Below are 17,028 nucleotides of genomic sequence, written 5' to 3'. Positions count from 1 at the left end.
CCTTCAGGAAAATATCTTGCCAGATATTTTCAAAACTTGTAATAATACATTTTGTGGATGCTTTGGACTACCCCTCAGGCTCCTCTCCTTTCATGGATGTTTAGCTGTTCTGCAGCAGTAGCCACTTCAACTGTTCTCGTGTACCAAAGGTTCTGCATTAAGCCAATTTCTCACTACTGCACTATCCAACTCTTTATTACTATTTATTTTTTCATAATACCGTAATTAAATCTAATAAACAAAACCAGTATTAATGTGGCTTAGCCTAAAGCAATTTCAGTGAACTGTTATTGAAGGTCAACTACTTAACCTCTGAATAACCACAGAGGTTTAAAAGTTTGTCTTAAAAAAAGCAGTAGTAGAACGCTCAAATAACTCAAAGTTTTGCCCCACAGTGGATTTTCTAGAAGATTTCTGTACACTCACTTTGAGTTCTACCTACCAAAAAGAACACTAAGAATGCACTATTGGCAGAATAATTCAGAAGATCTGTCTTACCTTCTCAAAGTCTTTTTCTGGCCTTTCCTCAATCTGTAAAACAAAGATTTAGAATGAATTGTTATATAATAAAGGACAAGTAAACGAAGGCAGTAAGATATCAGAAAGGGAATTTTTCAACCTGTAAAAGGCTTCAATAGCAGTTTCTATCCACTCAAAACGCAGCCAGCTTACTCGGAACAGCAGTGTCCTGGCTCACATCTCTGGGCACAACACTGGACCATTCACGTCAAATTTCTAAGCAGTACATAATTAAGCGGAATATACTTATCGATAAAAATCTATTTAGTCTATTAGACAGAGGAATACTGCCCCTCCCCACCCCATTCTACATCACAATGTTTCAATGTTTCACTTGATATCTATGAGTTGACAATGCAAGAATGCAAAGACCTACATGGGCATGAAATTAAAGCCCCAGATGTCTTTATCTGGACATAAAACCAGCTGTATGCAACTGCTGTACTGACATATACACCTACTCCTACTTACTTTAGAACAATTTAAAACATGCCTCAAATGAACCCCAAATGCCAATTTACTTAAGTAGAGAGGTTAAGTTTTTAATTAATAGATGTCCTGCCCAACATAGCTTACTGAAGCTAAAGTTTTATAGCCCTTAACTAAAATAAGTTCCAAAAAGCAAGTTACCAAGTTAGACTTGAAGGACTGTACTGTGCCTGCTTGACTCCCAAAAGTAGAATGGGAAAAAAAAAAAAAAGAAAAAAAAAGAAAAAAGAGAAGAAAATTCTGAAGCTTAAAAGCCCTGACAAGTATTCTCCACTCAAGACAAAAGGTGACTGAGACTTCAAGCAAAGATCCAGGTAAGGCTGAGACTACAAAAACTGACACTCAAGTCAAGTATCAGGGACCAGTTCAAAGTCTAAATAAGCAGTGCTTTTATGGTTTCAGTACTCCACTGGAATTTACTAAATCAGAAGAGAGATCCTGCACTAAAACTAGTCTAGAGAAAGAAAACAGAGCCAAAGTACCATTTAGGAGTACAGAAAATTACCTTGGATATAGACAGCTTAAATGCTTAAAAGAAAATTACAGAGCAAAACCCACACACGACGTGAGCAGATTTTATTTTTTTTCTGTTGATGGGAACCCACCTATCAACTTTTTTCCTGCTCTGAAACCAAACAAAATATACAATTTCCCAAGAGCAGAAATCTAAAATCTTAGTGTTTCATCATTATTCCCTTTGTTATGGGGGGGGGGGGGGGGGGAGCAAGAAAAAAAAAACCCACATAATCTTTTTATAAGTATCTTCATCCAAAATGGAAATAAGTTTTCTTAAACTGAACTAAAGGAAAAGCTCAGCAGAACTCGGAAAGTCCAGAACACATCAACTACTTCTGGGAACATTCAGCACCCCAGTCAAGATGATTACCCAAAAGACTTCTTGAAAATTAATAGCTTCCCCAGATCAAGAGCCTAAGAGCCAAAGGGAATAGTGCTTTTTAAATGACTGAAAAAAACCCAGTTTCATTGAAAACACACTCAAAACCTACATCTCTTTCCAATCAGTACATTTGGCATAGGGGTTTTATTTCTAATTAGACAGTACAATGTGTGGATGATCCCACTCATTATTTTTGATATTACCCATAGCATCCTAGGAAAATAATCCTAGAATTGAGAGGTACCTATTACAAATCAGCTTTTTACACCAATAATATATCTCATCGTGCAAATCATAGGGAATTTGTGATAAGAAAATGTAAGACTTGGGCTTCTAAGTAAAATAAGCCAGACTTAAACCACTAGATATAAACTTTGCAAAGACAGTGAATACACGAAGTAGTTAGGGAAAAAAAAAAAAACAAACCAAAACTCTGAATTTGGATGCAATAAGAAAAGGTCACTAATGCAGACAGATACTTCAGCTCATACCAACAAACAAGATGAACCTACTTTTGCAAATAGTCTGTTATGCTCCTGCCAGACAGCTCCAAATGGTGGATTTGGGAACCTTCTAACCCAGCCAAACACTGCGTTGTTGTTTATTGAGACAGTTGTAGCAGTGTAAATATTGGTGTGCTTCTAGAGATTAGCAGACACACACACACGCAAATCGATTTCCAGAAATCTATGTACAACCTTTCGCAAAGTCTACCTTATGGGTTCAGGGCGCAACTCAGAATATTCTTTTCCCCCAGCCATTTGCAGAATGTCCCCCATTATCTGGAAAAATGTGTGACCTCGATTTTTAATGAGATAAAGGAGGAAACAAATCTTGATGCTGTTTTAATGGTGCATTACATGAGTCAAATAAAAGCTTCCATTTACATTGAAGACAACGTGGTGAGAGACATGCATACGATGGACATTTCTAGTGAGAACACTCATAACCACACCTGTGAAGCTTGTTACATATTTATTGCAAAACAATCTTTAATAATTCTCTGAGGTGGCCTAATCTTTAACAATTAAAGCTATGAAGTAACTCCTAAAATTGAGGCGGTTTAAAAAAAATACAGGAGATTTCATTTTCCCTGCTGATGCTCTCACACATCCATTTGGTGCCATGAATGGAACACTCACAGCATTTTCTCCTAAAAAACAGTAATTACCACTGCCAATTTATTTAAACATTAACATTTTAAAATTTAATCTGTTTTGAGTAAAGCCAATTCCTCATTCTAACATAGTATCCTTTCTTTACAAAGATGCCTCCTGCTACACAACACTTTTCTAAGCAAAAAGCCTCAAACAAGCAGCATTTAATTCTATGGTTACATGGAATTGATACACCAAAAGCTGTAAAGAGTGTCTTGTAGAAAGACAGAAGTATATTTTAGATTAATATTTTACAGAGCTTTAATTCTGCTCATCTTTAGACTAATGTATTCACAGTATCAGCCTTTTAAAAAGATAAATCGTGCTTTCAAACAGCTGTCAGCCACCAGAGGGAACTCCAGGTTTTCAGCCTTTACCGGGTCCTCGACAAGCCCTTTGACATTTCATCCGGTAAGAAATCAGAGAAAGGTCGGGAAAAATGTTCATTTTTATTTGAAGTTGCAAAAAATTCTTGTCCAAAATACTTACCTTCTGTACTGTCATTCGATAAAGAATATGGTAATGATTAAATAGATTGAAAACAACCTCTCCACTCCCACAGTACTATTCTCAGCATGGCTTTTCATACAAATAATCCTGGCTTTTGGACTTTCCCACATAAAAACATAAGGACTAACAGAATACTTGCTCAAAGAGGAGATCTATAGAGGAATTCACCTAGTGATACTAGACCTTTAATTTCTAACACACTGTACCACTTTTCATTTCTACAATAGCATGGGTCTGTCTCTAATCACTGATTACCTTCCTCTTCACCAACAATTTGGGCAATTTGTACTTGAGTGCATAAAAAAGCAGGAAAAGGAAGTAATTTTCCGAGGAACTCCAGCACGCACGTCTTTGTTTTGGCAAGGGGAATAGGTTGTTCTCTGCAAAATAAGTACAGCGGGATCAGAGTTCAGCCTCTTCTGACAGCGATTTCGGAATAAATCCAGAGCCATGTTACAAAAATGTCAGCAATATCAGAGGCTTACCGCAGCTGGAAACTTCACAAGGGCAAAATCATCCCCAAAGCCTATATATGGATATATTGCCTAGTTTTCGTAGATAATAAAAACATGTTAGTATAATGTTTGAAAAAGTATTTCTTTCTACTCTGCAGGTTAACCCTTGAAATTCTTTGCCACTGGTGAGTGTCCAGGCCAAAATTAGAGCCCTCACAGCATTATCATAGTGCATCCAACAAGATGCGCTCCAATACCTACTGAAAGGACCAGAGACCCTGGGACACTTAAACATTACACCCCAGCTGCAAGTAAAGAGAAAAAACTACTCAGATCTTTAAATCAATGGAGGAATCAGGACTAAGGTACAATTTCCAGCTTGCTAAACAAGGTTAGAGAGGAAGGGAAATATGAAACGCTTGCAGCTGGGTAGCACCACATATCACCCTCAGGTATGAGAACAACTTCAGCGCGTTCAGTACGTGGCTGTCACTGCTCGGCTCGAAGATCTTGCATTCAGATCAACTTCCTCATAAAAGCAAGGGGTTGTTTTTTGGTGACAAATCAAATTAAGATCATTTCCTGCTCTTAAAGTAGTACAGCACATTTTGAAATGGAAATATGGCCCACAGGGAAGAAAAACAACAGGTAGTCCTGAACACAGGATGGTACACAAAAACTGGAATTAAAAACCAAGAAGTACTGCAGCCAATATAACCCCTCCTACAAACCCCATCTTACCAGTCTGATGGGCTGGGCTGGGGCAGGCAGGAACACAGAGTTCCTGGTGTGTTTTTCCAACGAGAGCCTCCCTAACACCAGCAATTAGCAATAAGCCTTTAAAAGTCAGCAGGGGAAAACCACTGCTGAACTTTGTCAGGTCTGAAGTGGATTTGTCAGAATTGCCCTCGCTCAGGAATGAGTGTTATGCCAAACGTCATTGCTTAAACAAACTTATCAGTCTCTGAAATGCAAGTTAGCACTGCAGCAAATCCTCACTCTGGAGGGGTCGAAAGCACAACCAGGCTGCCAGTGCCCAGGCCAGGATACAAGCCCATCGTATAATAAAACCCTAAGCACAGAGGACAGAATGCAAAGCTTTAGCACAGATAACTGCTTCCATGAAAATTAAGTCTGACTGTCTTCGTTTTATTGCTGGTGAGAACATGATCAGCTTCTTCAAATGAAGAAAAAAGCCATTCACAACTGTGTATTAATGTGTGACCTGAGGACTTGCATCTTCAGTCTTGCACTTTGCAGGACCACGCTGCCGTCGGTGCCAGCCCTCCTGGCCGGGCTGCACACCAGCCCGTGCCCTTCTGCCCTCGGAGGCTCCACAAGAAGGGAGAGAGTTAATACAAAAAAACATCATCTCAGGGCAGCAAAATGTGCCCTCTCCTATTATTTTTTGCCTTTATTTACTCAGAAAGTCTTCAGGTAAATACTATTGCATTCTGAGTCTATTTCAAATGTATAAATAATCGTTCTTCACTAGTAGTTTATTAATTAAAACAAAAATTAAAATTCAGCAATTCATGCTAAAAAACTTATCTCAGCCAAAACATGCTGCTAGCTCAGGCACAAGATTTACCCCATCTGTACACATGGGCCTGATGTTTCCTCTCAGTAATCTTCAGATCTGTACTTTATATCGAGTATAATGCTGTAAAATTAAAACCCACATTTGCATATCTGCAGAAACTGCAAGGAAAACAGACAATAATTACTAGTGGGGATCATGGGAAAAATATTTACTCACTGCTTTAAAAAAATGAATTAAAAAAAATCAAACAGCAAACTTAATGCAGATATATTGAAGTCTTAAAAATACATACTAAGACAAATAAATATTCGCATGTTGTGTTTAAGTATCCTGGCTTTTACTGTAATACAAACATAAGACAAATGAGAACACAAGCTGGCAAAACTGTGTGCAGCAGGAAAAACTACAGTCACTTTTTGCTCACTGTTTAGTGAGCAGTGACAGGAGGAAACAAAATTCTAGGAAAAGGTTTAAGGGCTTCAGTGATAAGATATTGTATGCTTTAATTTAGAAATTTAAAGCATTCTCCATTCTCAATATCTAATTTCTCATGATAGTCAGGCTTGGGAACAGGTCTATTTTGTTTTTCTGCCTAATAATCATAGAATCATTTTGGTTGGAGAAGATCTTTAAGATCAGAGAGTCCAACTGTTAACCTAACACTTCCAAGCCCATCTCTAAACCACATCCCTAAGAACCTCATCTACGCATAATGCCCGTAATCACAAGACAATAATATTTATCTTCAGTGTTAAACACTCATGATTACAGTACATGGATTCTGTAAACTATCACACTCTCCAGTGACATAAGCATGCTGGAAACTCAGCTTTTCAACCCAACAGACCTTCCTCCTTTGCCAGCCATTTAAAAGTAAATGTGGAATCCAATCTTTGTGTGTAAATGCCAAAAGATATATAAAGCAGAATCAAGAAAGCATATGGCTCAATACATTAAGTCAGGGAACAACTCGGTTTTGGGGGTTAGCAATATTAAAACAGCTCTAACATAAACTACTCATATAAACAACCACTTTTTCCTTCTCATAAATTATTACCATCATGCAAGGAGATCTTTATTCTTTCTTCAGGAAGTCCAAGCAGATGACATTTGGAGACTGTACAAGTGGAAGCGATACACTGCTAAGCCTGCTGAGAAGACTGGGCTCTATTTCAGCATCTCTACTGCCAAGACCAAGTATACAATTGGAAATGTCATCAAAACACCTCAAATCCTATTAGTAAAAGGCAAGGCAGGGAGTCCTTACTGTGAGTTACATGGAAAGGTGTTGTCTGTTTAATATGGAAAATAAGATTTAAAAAAAAAAAAAAAAAATCAGAAGGTGCACTGACCCCATGGTCATTGACCCCTCTGGTTTGCAGCAAAGCCAAGGAGGCGGCACCCCTTATCAAGGCTTTTACTGCCTTGCACTAGGAGAAGCAAAGCCCCTGCACCGCTGCTTTTTAGACCCACTGCAGTGTTAACTCTCAGCTCTTCTTCAAGGCCGTGGAAATAACGGAAGCTCTTCACACCCCGCAATAAACCACTGATTAAAAAAAAGTGCCTGTTGTCTCCCTGCAGAGCAGATTCAGCTTGGCACATCTCCAGCGCCAGTGCTGACACAGCTAATCATCCTCAGTAACCGTCCTCAGCCACTTGCATGCAAACAGTCCAACCTGTGAGCAGAGAATTAGAAGACAAAAAATCCCCTACAGCTCCCATGAGGGGCAAGCTGCATTCTGTGATTACCATAAGCAATTTGCACGAATGACTCAGGCTGCATAGAAAAAACACATAATAGAAACCAGATCAATGTATGGGTACCCAGTTCTTACACTTTAAGAACTTTAATGGAATCCTTGGTTATCCTGATTATTTTTTGCTTTGAGGATAATTGAAATTCAGTTTGCAAAGCCATTTAGGAGGTATTACTAATGTAAGATATAATACTGCAAGAACTCATAGCTCAGGGACTGAGATTCAGGGACTAATTAGAATACCGATTTATTTATAGCTCACCGGCTGCCATACATTATCTGATTAATTTTTTTTTAAAAATAATTTTAGAAATTGGATGTGCCCTTGTCTTTAAGAAACACCAATACTTCAGAGCACATAGTTTTGTTCCGTTAGTGCCATTTTCTTTTGCTCCAGCCAGTTAATTCAGTTCTCTCTCACTGAGGAGACTTGATGACCAAAAGACTCCCCTATTCCCTGCCTGATGACAAGAAGTAACCCTGCGTGGAGAGTTCCGGCACCTTTCACCACCGGGATTCACTGCACAGTTCTAACCATGGGAGAAAAAACCCCATAGCACACAGGTTTTCAAATCACCGGGTCCATTTGAAGGGGGAACCAGCATGATGGGGGACATCAGATACAAAACAATTCTTTACTGCAGACTATGGGTTTTTACTGAAGAGGAACACTCCAAATATTTACGTTACAGCTTACCATGTTGCATCCTGTTGTAGCTTCTTTGACTACCCGGATACTCCTTTGTAATTAGTCCTTAAGGCAACATTTATGGAACTTAGGTTTCAGCTCCTCAGCAAAGGAACAAAGGCAACAGGATGTTATGACTACAGAAGCATGTTGTGTGCATTAATTTACAGTATCACCCTCCCCATCACTTCTTATCTTGGGGATGTGATAAGTAATACACAACAGGTCCCAGGAGAACTAGCACATTAAAACTTCACCAGGAGAAATGCTTCCATGAAACAAAGCCAGCTTACCAAAAGCCATTGCAACACTTCAAAACTCACTCTCTGTGCAAGATTAATTCTGTTATACATCAGTGTACTGTCAACTGCATATTTCCTCTAGAAGACATGCTACTGCATTCTGCTACTATCACCACGCTATCAGGCCTTGCTCTGAAATTAATCATGAAAGAGATTCAGCATTGTTAAGATACATGGAACAATCACAACGAGAAAGCACCGATATGCCGTTTTAAAAACAGAAGACATTTTCTTTATTGCAGTAAAAAGCAGGGGAGAAAGTCTTGTCTTGGAAAACTACAGTCACAGGGGCTGGACAAGCCTTTAGCACTTGAGCCTTGTTCAGCCGTAACTACTTGGGAATTCAGGGTGCTGGACATGCCGGGTACACATACTCCTTACAGCTCTTCACCATGCTAAAGACTCTGCAGCACCTGGTGATCTACAGTCCAAACAACACATTCAGATGCAATCTCTGGATAGCCCTGCAGCTTTGCAGGAACACACCACCAAAATACTGCCGACCAGAGAGAAACTAAACTACTTGAATACTGCAATAAGATGTAGGGTCTCCTGATTTTAATAACCAAAGGAGATGCGGCATTAGCATCAACGATCCAGTCTTTTCCACAATACACTTGCCGATGTGCTTTATGCCCAACTTAGGAAAAAATATAGCATTGTCACATGCGTCCCAAGTGTACTTCCATTGTAAAAATATGTGCATCTGCTTAGGAGTTACTCTGGTTTTGTAATTTCTCATCCGGTTCACCCCTTCTTCATCTTAAGCACTGCCCAGAAGGTCCAATTAATACCATAAGAAACCGTCTCACAAGGGACAGTGACCTCTTTTTACAAAAGAGACATTGAAGAACAGAAGAATTAAACAATTTAGAGACAAAGAAAAATAGAGGAGCTCACCACTGGACTGGCCCGAGCAGAGCTGGCTCTTGAGGATGCCCGAGATCCCGAACCAAGGTAGCAGCTGTACTCAGAGGGCTGCCGCAGGAAAACCAAGAACAGCGAGCAGAGAAAAGAGAAAAGCATTAGAACTGGCAAAGGAAGCAATAGAGGATTTAGAGCATTACATCTGAAGTTAGTTACAGAAATGGTTACATGCAGCTGGACAAAGGAATAGCAGTGAAAGTCAGAGAACAGACACCTCAACTGTTCATTAAAAAATTAAGGCAAGCGGTAATTCAAGTTGACAGACCAAGTAGAGTTTTGATTTAATTCTTACAATGACAGAATACTAATGATTTATTTATATATCTTAAGATACCAGTCAGAAGTAAACAACTCTCAGTCTCTACACAAAAGGCTGAGTCCTACTACTCTTTGAGAGCTCTGAGGTTCTCTGGTGAGCCGCCTTCTCATATTTCCAACATTGTGGACATATAAAATGAATCCATGCTCCACAGGCCAAAGAGAGAAACATCCATCTAGGTGGTGATTAAAGTAAAAACTAAGACCATCTCGCAGACAGAGTATCTCTACTGCTTTTCCAGCACCTGCAGTCCTCATCTCCTGCCAAAGAAAGTATTTTAATCCTTCGTAAAAGCAAACATCTAAGCAGTGATGCAGAACAGACAGGGCTGACTTGCTGCTGACAAGGACAAAGAATGTGTCTACACAGTCTTATTTCCAGAGGTTACACCACAGTGGAAGTAGAGAAGGGAAATGAAAGTTTAAAGAACCAGGGAAACTACAACTTATTCTAGAAATGCATTTTAGAATTATTCCCTCTATTTTCACAAATTCCAGAGTAGCATCTTCACACTCAGTCTTGTATAGAGATGTATTTTATAGAAAGATACATAAGCATCTATAAAAGAGAGGTTTTAATGTATTGTACTTTTTTTTTTTTTTTTAAGGTTTCTTCTATGAAGTTATTTGGCCACTACAAGAATCCCCTGGAGCCCTTAGCTACGGACACAGCCAGGTCTTCACCAAGCTACTGGAGAACTGTTTCAGCATCACTAGTCACACTAACGAAGTGGCACAGTGTTAATAAAATTTAAGCTTACAGTACTAATAAATGATAAGAGGGCAAGCTGGTAGTAACACCAGCTACAGTACAATCATAACCTTAGTTACTAATCACAAAGCATTACATTGCAAGGTACACAGCCCTTGGCAAGCCTCTGAAGCAGGGCAGAACGTGACCAAGCCACGTCTTCAGATGTCTTACGTGAAGTGACACTGGTTTCATACACCTGAACTACTGAGCTTCATTTCAGAGATGAGAAGACACAAAATTCAGAACTGCATTGCACAAAGTTTACAACTATGTTCAAGCGCAGCCACTTCAATTCCTAAATTAACCAAAAAGCACTCCAATAAATATTCAGATTCTGTTTTCTTATTAAGTAGTTCTAGCACAGAAGGCTTGTGTCATCACTGGTGTTTTATATTTAACATAACAAGGATGTAGAATAAACCTGAATCACATGACAGGGAAAAGTATGAAGTACTGATGAATCCCATATTAATGCTTCATGGGATCTATTTATTCCATAGTTGCTCTCCGCATATTGCAGGGCAGAATATGGAAGCAAGTGCCAATTGTTCAGCTGAGTCCAGGCACAGCCCGTTTCAGCCTCACCCCCCACATTCACATGTTACCATCTAAAAACATTCTTTGGGGACAGCTACCTAAATGGCACACCCTCTACATGTTAAAAGAGCTGCAATGTTCAGAAATGTTACAATAACCACAGATAACTCAGTAATTGTGACAAGGTCATTCCCTTTAAGGCAAAAACCTCATACTTCAACTCTCTCATTACTACAGGTGACCGTGCAACACAAACTGGAAAGGCTGGGTGACACACAGGCTTCCAAATACCTGCGGCACGGGGTGGGATGGGGATGGAGGAAGGGGAACAAGCACCAGGGTTTTATTCTGTGTTCCCCGCTCAAGCCATTAACAGTGGCTGAAAGACTTGTAAACAGTGTTTGGGCTCAGAGCCCACTGTAAATTATTTCTCCCAAGAGTAGAATTGTATCATCTGGTCCTCTGAGAGGCTTATCTCAAACAAAAGCAGACATCCCGTACAAACAAAGGGTTACAACCAGCCCAGCGCAGCCTTGCTGGCAAATTCACTGAGTTACAGGCTGCCACAACAGTCCAAACTGACAAATATTAATTTTCCAAGACAGCCAAATGAAAATAAGGCACAACTATGAAACAAAAAGTAATTTGAAGCTCAGTATCAGTAACAGCAAGATGCACAGCCCAACTAGCAAATCAGTGTGACTGCAAGGGCATGGAATAGCCCTTTAAAGACGAGCAAGTGCTTAGTAAGCATTATTGAAGGATTCCTTCCTTCCTTCTCCAAGCTAATAAAATTGTAACTTTTATGATTAATTAACATCAATATTTTGTCTTGAGGCTTTTTTTCTGTTATGGTCTTAGGTGGTTTATTTTTTCATTTGCTGGGGCTTTTTTGTTTGGTTGGGTATTTTTTGATAATCAGAGAAGGAGTTCAGACAGAATAAGCAGTGGCTCCACAGACCAGAATCTGAAAGTAAAAAAAAGACTGACTTTATAATTTTTTCTTCCCCCCAGGCAGATACAACAGCAGCACAGGTACTGCCTGGCACAAAACACCCACCAGGATATGGAGGTTCCACCTGAGAAGAGGTGAAGGCATTTTCTGCCTTCTAATCTGTAAGCGGAGTCCTGCAGCCTCTCTTTTTTGAAAGGAAACAATTTATATTTTCATTCCTCATATTGTTTGTCTCCATAAATGACAGAGCCCTCCATTCACAGGAACATGTATTTTGAAAACATTGTCATAAGTTGCCTGAGTCATTGCTACAGAATATAAATCCAGCAAACAAAGCCAAGCAAGTAACACAGTCACAAAAATCCTTTACTTCTTGCTAGCGGCTAAGTGCTAATGATGTAACACTGCAGAAGAGTGTTTGTTTTTTTAATTATATTATTCTCACTTTTCAAAAGATAAGTCTTCAGTGAAGGAAAGGATTCATGTACCATTTTTCCAAGGTGTTTTATCTGCAAATGAGGTACAAGGCAGAGCTGAACGCCTCTCGCCAGGCCCAGCGTTACGACAGCAGATAAATCACTACTCATTCTTTCATGGAAGCTCATGGAAACAGTTCTTGTACTTTTGCCTACAGCAGCAAGCTATAAATCTCACACAGTCCATCTTAAGTGTTCCTTAGCCCAGAAAAGGCTATGTTCTGGTACACACAGGTTACGGGAAGACAGAGACAAGACAACAGGGAAATGCAGAAAACATCTTACAGCACGAGAACTAGAGGCACTATACCGACGACTCCCACTGTAAACGCTCTCGTCATACACAGACGCCTACAATTAAAAGACAGAGTCAGAAGAGGACTGGCAGGCCTAGTTTCTGGTTTCAGTCTGGAGCATTACAAATTCACAAGGTGCAGCGCGAAGGACGCAGGGGAATGAACAGTATGTGTAAGGACAGGGACATTTCCTGTCCGCAACCACAAGCAACATGCAAGTGAAGATCTAACACAACCTGAAGTCAGTGAGCTGGGACACACCATAAGGAACGTGCAAAGTCTGACATACCCCCCCCCAAATTCCATCACACAGTCATGCATTTCTAACCGTTCTCAATGGTTCATATTTGCTAACAACAAAACGGCTACATCAATTCTTAAGTTGTCAAATCTGTTTAGCTTTCATGTCTGGTGCTGGCAGGGAAATACAGGGAAAAAACTTACACCTGATGAGTTTCACTTATTAGCCAGTTTACTAAATTAGTAGAAAAGGAGGAAGATGCATATTCTAGGACTTGCTCCAGTTTAGCATATAAATGTCTGGCTCAGGAAACACAGGGGAGCAGGAAACTCTACCTTTAAGCTTTGACAAAAGAAATCTGAGAAGCTCATTTTAAACAGGAACAGTGGACTTTGGCTACAAAAATTATCAAACAGATTTTTGTTAGTTGTAACACAACTAGAAAGAATTGATGTTGCCTCTCTGGCCTGCTCCTGCACATTATAGCTAATACATGAAAATGAAGACAACCATCTCCATCCAGACAGAAGCCTGTGGCAGCATCACAACCCCACGAGCAGTGGTTGCACAGTTCCAATGGGAATAAAAAGAAGGATCAGCAAATCCAGGTCTGTACAAATGTCATTGCACATGTGCATTCTGATGGATCAGACACCAGAGTGTGAAATCAATGGGTCTAAGAGGAACCGCAGCGGTCAGAGACAACATATGCATGGCTGAAGGTGAGTGGCTTTGGTATTTGTGTTTACAGCATTAGAACAACAAACCCTGTAACTTCTGGCTGGCAGGGCATCGCTGTACAGCAAGGAGGGCTGAGGAAGACAAGCACAAAACTTTTTTTGCATAGAAAATGAAACAAAAAAAAGGCACCTACAGCAAAATTAACCATTTTGATAAGAGATTATGATTGTTAAACTACAACAGAAGGAAACCCAGTATAGAGAGTTAGTAGTCATTTGCACCATGAAACCATTAGATCTCAACTCCCAAAGACTAAGAATACCAAGCAGACACGTGCATTTCCTACAGGAAGGGAGGACACGACAGTACGCAAAAGCAAAACAGCATAATTTAATTTTAGGTTGTTAAAGTATTATTGTCTCACACACATCTGTGTATAGCAGCCAGAAAGGGTGTTTCTCCTCACTTCAACCAAAGCCAGAAGAAGAGATACATACAAAGACAGAAGTGTTTTAAGATATCCATTTTAAGCATTTCACACAGCTAGAAAATCATCTCTTGTGTATTTTATTAGTAAACAAAAATGCAGAAAAAACCCAAATAATTCAGAACAAAATTATGAGCACTTACATCAGAGCACCATAAAACGAATTGCATTGTTCTTAGTAACCATGGTTCACAAGATGCAGCAATTAAGTTCAGAGAGCACAGACTGTCTCTGGCATAATCAGGTGCAAGAGATACTCCAGCAGTGGTCCCCAGCCCACAGCCTGCAGGCAACGTCCTGCTAAAAGTCACCCCGCTCATCTGTGGTGCCACCCCGCTCGTCCTCAGTGTCCCCACCGCTCTGTGGTGCCACCCCGCTCGTCCTCAGTGTCCCCATCGCTCTGTGGTGCCACCCCACCCATCCTCAGTGTCCCCATTGCCGGCCACCCCAATGCACCAGGTGACAGGCAGGACAGGCTGCAGACCACTGCTTGAGCTCTGCTTTGCTACTGCCAGACTGGCTATGCTCTGCCCACACGCAGAGGACAATCCAACCTCCCCAGGGGATTTAAGCAATTTTCCTCTATCAGTCTCTGAATGATTTGCTTGTAATTTCATTTTATGCAGATTGGATTCTCTTAAAGTTGATAGACTGACATGGTGAGCAGAGGAGTTGCCTCAAATAGAACAGAGAGCTTCAGTTAATTAAGATTTCCCCTATTTTTCCAGACCAACCGAGGCCAAAAGCAAACAAAGTAAGTGTAGGAAAGGGAGGAGCTGCAAAGGAAAACTAATTGTGTTCATTTTAAAACAGATTTCCATTACTCATTCCAATCCAATCTTAAACGGTCTGGTGTTTGTTTTTTGGTGGTGGTGGCAGGTTTTATTTGTTGGTTTGGGTTTTTTTGTTTGTTTTTTGCTTTGAAGTTTAACTAAAAAGAGCTAAAGAGACTCTGAACAATTGGTCCAAATTAATTCCTAAGTACAAGAGGTTGTATTATCCAAATGAAGACAGAACACCAAGTCCAGGCCAGGTAAAGCCAGAGAGCAACAGACCCAATTTCCATTTTGGGAAGAAGGTTGAGATGTGGAAGCATAGCCACTGTTGTGAAGACCCAGATCAGAGTAGTATGAAGCCTGCATTAATAGCAAACAAAAAAAAACCTTGAGTACTCAGCTTTGTAATGTGAAGGACTTTCTAAATTCCTTTCAATAGGAGACAAAAAGGAAGTTAGGTGAATACAAACTGCGAAGAGTCAAAGTGGTCACAGATGCAAAAAGAGCTAAATGCATTAAGGATATGAGGCTGTGTGAAAATTATGTGCCCTTTCCATCTGTAGAGATTTAAGAAAAAAAAAAAAAGCACCTTTCTTCTACCCATACAGCATGTTATGCACAAAATACCCATTTGGTTTGTTTCCCTCTGAAAAGGCTTGCAACCCTCACATTCTCTCCTCCCTTCTCATTGCTATGACCAACATGACAGTATGCTGCAAGGACATGGTTTGTATGGGAATTCAAAGATGACAGACAATACTTTCAAAAGCATGTATGCAGTTCATGCACCGAAGTTTCACCCTATCTGTAGTTAAGTGAAGCAGCATTTATCAGCATATTTCCAGCTTCTGTAAAACAGAACAGATAACATCTGTTTTACAAGATGCTAGAAATGTTAGCTTCCAGGCTCAAACTCAGAATAAATGACTGCATCACGGCTTCATACCTAAAAACCCACACTCCTGCCTTAGAGGATTTATTTCTTTGCACGTGCAATCCCACCGCCACAGCCAACAGATTGGATTGAAACTGCCCATCAAGCACTGGGAAAACATCTTGATCAGAGAGAAGGTTCAGCTACCTTCTAAATTCTTGAGGAGTTTATGGCCTACAAGCTAAACCCACAAGTGATTCAGGAGGAGGTGTGAGGACAACTCTGCTGCGAGACCGAAAGCAAAGCCAGGGACCAAAACTGTTGGCTGTGCCCATCAGGAGAAGTGAGCAGCCCACTGTTAGATATGGCAAGGCTGAATGCAAAGAAAAGTTTTATGTAAGAAGTGAGACTGTCTAAGCTAAGCATCTTCTTTTATGCCTAGCACCTTGCCAGTCTTGCACTTTTGGTTCACTTATTTGGTCTCCCCAAAAATGGGGAGATCTTAATTCAGCTCCAAGTTAAATACCAAAAGCACCGATAGTGACTGACTGACAAGTCCAGTGGACTTAAAAATCACCCTTACCCTCCAAAATAACACTTTACTTATCTAGTGTGATATACATCATCTCCATTCATTCACCCCGGCACCTGTACCGGAGCGTAGGATGCCAACTCAGCTTTTCGGCTGTCGTGTATTATCTGTGAGAACTTCTGCTGCACAAACACTTCAACACTAAGCTGGCACGTAGGGCTTGCCAGGATGCAGGAAGGCTGACAGCAGTAGGATATTTATAATATTGAGTGGAACTCAGTATTTTGGTTTCCCAAAAGCTTTAGGAGCATGCAACAACATATTATCAACAACTTAAGTTGTTATGAACAGCTGGTTTTAACATGCAGCAATATTTAAATTTGCAAATCAAAGTCTGTTTTCAATGCAGATTGGAAATCCGTATATAAGACATTATGCATCTCACAGAGCCAAAGGAATCAAGAAAATTACAGGCATAGTAGAAAGGCTTTGTATTTTCCTTATTTTCAGAAAAATGGCAGTCTAAAAGCATAACTAAAATGCAATAAAATGGTTAGTCTGCTGTGCCAGGGTGAGTACAAAGCCGTGCCAGGACAGGGTGCTTAGGGCTGGGGAGGAAATGCCACCTCTCTGCATCCCCACCCTCCCGCAATGACCAGTGCTCGCTCAGTGTCCTGTAAGAAGCCCTGCAACAATACATAATGTGCATGGGTATTTTCAAAGCCTCCTAAGAACTGTTGAGATTATTTTCCCATAGGTGCACGCACGCTGGTGGGAATGGTTGGTATGAAGAAGCTCCACAGCTCTTCCTTCTTTGCAATACTCCAGAGCTCCTTTTACAGCCCTTCTCTAAAAT

General features: G+C 40.3%; 1 protein-coding gene across 9 annotated transcripts in view; it reads right to left on the bottom strand.

Moving 5' to 3' along the window:
• The window catches only part of LRRFIP1 (LRR binding FLII interacting protein 1), a 111,544-nt gene that overhangs the window by 24,281 nt on the left and 70,235 nt on the right, over positions 1-17,028 (bottom strand). For 6 of the 9 annotated variants that reach the window (XM_065637208.1, XM_065637200.1, XM_065637207.1 and 3 more), the window contains exons 10-14: positions 15,046-15,126; positions 13,590-13,634; positions 12,571-12,636; positions 9,219-9,296; positions 499-531 (exon numbers count right to left, since the gene is read on the bottom strand). In XM_065637208.1, coding sequence (XP_065493280.1) covers positions 499-531; positions 9,219-9,296; positions 12,571-12,636; positions 13,590-13,634; positions 15,046-15,126 — 303 coding nt within the window. The remainder of the gene's footprint in view (positions 1-498; positions 532-9,218; positions 9,297-12,570; positions 12,637-13,589; positions 13,635-15,045; positions 15,127-17,028) is intronic. The other 3 variants (XM_065637201.1, XM_065637206.1, XM_065637209.1) reach the window with 3 other exon arrangements.

Source organism: Caloenas nicobarica, chromosome 6 (genome assembly GCF_036013445.1).
Source record: "Caloenas nicobarica isolate bCalNic1 chromosome 6, bCalNic1.hap1, whole genome shotgun sequence".
In the NCBI taxonomy this organism is placed as follows: Eukaryota; Metazoa; Chordata; class Aves; order Columbiformes; family Columbidae; genus Caloenas; species Caloenas nicobarica.
This window is presented reverse-complemented; position numbering and strand designations above follow the sequence as displayed.